Genomic DNA, 3,628 nt, shown 5'->3' on the forward strand with positions numbered 1-3,628 from the left:
GGGTGGGCCTAGTGCTGCCGCCAGTGTTACAGTGTAGCAGTTCCATTGCAAACAGAAACACTATTGCTTTTCAGGGAGAATGGATGGTAATTGGGAAGCTGTGGTGGGAATTGTTACTACCTTGCTATCTGGTGGGCCCTCAAGGAAGGGATCTAAGTGCAGTCAAGCCAAGTGCTCTTGCGTCCAGGAGCAGTGAGTGCCTTTCCCTCTTAACCGCAAAGGAGGCTGCACCAGCCAGGTTCCCTTCATCACCTGGTCACCTGGGTGCCAGCAGGGGCTGTGCTAAGATCCACAGGCTGAGGCTGATCTCTCCCCTGCCTGGGTGTCTTTTTGGCCCAGATGGTCAAAGCTGTGCCCAGTGGGCCCTGCAGGAGTTGGGTGGGTGCTGGAGCTCAGCGGCCCAGTAGCTCACCATTGGTGTGAGTGAACCTCGCTTCTGCTCTAGAATGGGGCCTGTCCAGCAGCTACTTCAACCTGAATGGAGGGCAGAGTACCTGGGCGGGGCCCTGGCCCTTGGTTGCGTGAGGCCACCATACTGCTGCTGTGCCCCAGTTGTTGCTGAGTCAGATGGAAGGAGACGGCTCAGCATAGCCACTAGCCTCAGGAGGGACCTAAGAAACAGTCACTGCCCAGTCTGGGCAGAAGTGGGTCCAGGGTCATGTTAGATGGCCCAGCTTGTCAGAATGGCCATGGGACAGGCCCTTCATGAGCCCTGGCGCTTCACACTTGCTGGACTTGTCCCCTTCACTTCTCAGGGTTCTGAGGAAGTCTCTTCTTTCCGCAGATGCACAGAAATTCAAGACAAAGTTTGAAGAATGCAGGAAAGAGATCGAAGAGAGAGAAAAGAAAGGTAACATGGTGTTCATGGGTGGGGGCCTCCTTGCAGACTCACTCTGCACCCGGCTGCAGTCCCAGGCGGGTGCTTTTTCAGTCTGCCACAGAAACATTCCAGGGACTGCGACTACCTTGACCTGTGCAGGGTGACGCAGCTGCCCGGGGACATGGTGCTTTTTGGGGAGTGAGCTGGCCATCCAGGCCCCAGTGCATGCTCACTGGCCTGGCCTCACTGCACTTGGGCCGGTGGGCAGGTCACAGTATCTGACTGGAGCCCTACAGAGGCTGAATGGACTTTGAGAGGTCCTCACGGCCATCTGCTTATTCCGGGCCTGGTAATGGCTGCCATAGCCAGTGACACACTGAGCAGACTGACTGAGGTCCCAGGCGTGTGTGTATTTGGGTGACTGGAGGATGCGATAGAACAGCAGCCTGTCCTGAGGGGAGTGTCAGGCTCCCGCGAGGCAGGTGCATCTCGCTCCAGCATGGGCTGGGGAGAAGAGCGCTTCTCTGTTTTCTTACTGTGTTCCCCGTGTTTCAGGAGGACTGGGCAAAAACGATAATGCCGAGAAAGTGGCTGAAAAGCTAGAAGCTCTTTCGGTGGAGGAGAGCAAGGAGTCCGGAGAGGAGGAGACCAAGGAGAAAGCTGAGGAGAAGCAATAAGTCCTCTGCCCTTGTTTTCTGTTCCTTTTTCCTTTTTTAAAAAATTTGCCCTGCCCCGTCTTTTCGGTTTGTTTTTATTCTGTTTTGTTTTTACAAGGGACTTTATATAAAGAACTGAATTCCAACATTCAGGTGGGCTTTTTTTTTTTTTTTTTGAAGTTTTTGCCCTATTGAAGATGACCAGAAAATCCATTCCCCAGTCATGCAAATGTACTGTGCTAACTTTCTTTTCCATAGTGGAAACACTTATTTATAGTCATCAAACATAGTGAATAAACAACTCATTCGAAACCTTCACGGAGGGCAGGACCTTGTGTGCGCTGGCCCTGTCCTGGCAGCTGTGTGGGTTCCTGCTGGCTCCAGGGGGTTGGGGTGGCACTCTGGGTCTGACCCTGCTTGTTCTACTTGTTCTGCCCTGGACTTTGGGCCACTGTTGGCTACTGGGGCTGTGGTATGTCTGAGCTGGTACTAGTGGGGCAACTGGGCTGAGGGAGACCAGTGCTGGGTACTGCCTCCTGAAGGCCTCAAGTGCCTTTGCCGGTGGTGAGGAGTAGAGAGGATTTTTTCTTCCTTTGCCTTTGGGGAAGAAAAAGAAAGATCACCAGATTCCTTGGCTGTGGTATAAGGAGGCCAAGCAGGTCTCCAGGCTTTGGCCAAGGCTGTCTCTGGTCGGCCCTCAGCCTGGGAAAGGCCAGTCCCGTAGCACCCAACCCAATCGTGCAGTGCCTCGGCAGGCCTTGGCCGCACCGCCATCGTCGGAGAAAACCGTCCCATCGTCCACGTGTTCTCGGCATCCATCTGGGTGGAATTGTGGACATCTGCAATGGCTTTACATAAAAGGATGCTTTCAAAAGTGCAAATGGGGTCGTGCCACTTGGGGGTTTGTCTTGTAGATGGGCTACCTCTGTAGAATCATCCCACGTAAGGGAGGATTCTTAGTGTGCCGGCAGGCTTTGGAAAACACATGGTCTCACCTGGGACGGAATGTTCCTGGCAAATAACCAGGCCCCCGAGGAGCTGTGGCCTTCCCACCCTCAGCGGGGGAGGAGCAAATTGTGCCCACCCAGATGGACATGCTCCTGCCGCCGGTGGCTGTTTGAGTTAACACCTACCAGAGGTGCTCTCCAGTGTGGCTAAGTCTAGCTGGGCCCTGTGTGTCCTGTGATGTTTGTCCAGTTTAAACTGTGTCCGTGGTCACTCAGGGATGCACCTCCAAAGGAAGCCACTCTTGTTTTAAAACTGAAGACTTCACTGGCCAGCTTAGTTGTGTCCTGGCAGCCTTAGGCCCCAGGGCACAGGCCAGTGTCGTGCAGTGGTTTTTCCCACCCAAGGAGGGACACTGAAGCGTGTGCACCGCTCCTCTGGAGTTGGAATTGTGATGCTGTGAGGGCAGATGCCCCTTCCCTGTGAGGCCTCTGTTGGATGCATTATGTGAAAGGGCCCAGGGGCTTGACACGCCTTTAAGCACAGGATGGATGTTACTGTTTTGGGCTCCAATGGAAGCTAACCCCACCTGATGTAAAACCCCAGGCTGACTCCTTGGGTGAGGAGATGTATCTCAAGCAGAGAAGGCCCCTCAGAATTGCTGGAGGAGAGTGGTGCTGTGACCAGGGTGCATTAAAGATGCGGCTGTTCACACTACAGAAGGCCCTGCAAGGGGAGACATGCAAGTGTGAGCCAGGACGCCAGTAGGGGTTCCTTTAACCCCCCTCACTCGCTGCCCCCACCAGTGTGACACAGGTGATGATGTTAAGCCAGAATTGAGGTGCTAACAATATTGGGGAAGAAGAGATAGGAGATGACCTACAATTTTTTCATTCCTGCGGGTGGGAAGGGGGTTGGGAACGCTGCGCTTTCCTTTCCCTGGGATCTGAACTCCTTGTGTAGAGTATTTCTGGGCTGTGGCCTCACTGGGTCTGCCCCACCCAGGACCCCCTCTGCAGGGACCTCAGCAGAGACATGACAGCCAGGATTTGGCACTCCTCGGCTCTCAGCTGTCCTGGCACCCCTACACAACAGGGCCCTACTTTGGGTGCAGTGGGGGAGGGGCCTCTTGACGTGTGGGCCTATGTCCAGGCCCTGTTAACAGAAGTTGTGTGTGTGTGTGTTGGGGGGGGGGGGGGGGGGGGGG

The 3,628-nt window shown here is 54.7% G+C and overlaps 1 protein-coding gene and 1 long non-coding RNA gene across 2 annotated transcripts in view; one reads left to right on the forward strand and one right to left on the reverse strand.

Moving 5' to 3' along the window:
* The window catches only part of RANBP1 (RAN binding protein 1), a 6,600-nt gene extending 4,974 nt beyond the window's left edge, over window positions 1-1,626 (forward strand). The window contains exons 4-5 of the mRNA XM_005875543.2: window positions 783-850; window positions 1,376-1,626. Coding sequence (XP_005875605.1) covers window positions 783-850; window positions 1,376-1,497 — 190 coding nt within the window. The 3' untranslated portion in view covers window positions 1,498-1,626. The remainder of the gene's footprint in view (window positions 1-782; window positions 851-1,375) is intronic.
* A 9-nt stretch (window positions 1,627-1,635) lies between these two features.
* LOC106727677 overlaps window positions 1,636-3,628 on the reverse strand; it is a 2,610-nt gene continuing 617 nt past the window's right edge. The window contains exon 2 of the long non-coding RNA XR_001363911.1: window positions 1,636-3,147. This is a non-coding gene — a long non-coding RNA (uncharacterized LOC106727677). The remainder of the gene's footprint in view (window positions 3,148-3,628) is intronic.

The sequence above is a fragment of the Myotis brandtii genome, unplaced genomic scaffold (assembly GCF_000412655.1).
Source record: "Myotis brandtii unplaced genomic scaffold, ASM41265v1 scaffold463, whole genome shotgun sequence".
Lineage (NCBI taxonomy): Eukaryota > Metazoa > Chordata > Mammalia > Chiroptera > Vespertilionidae > Myotis > Myotis brandtii.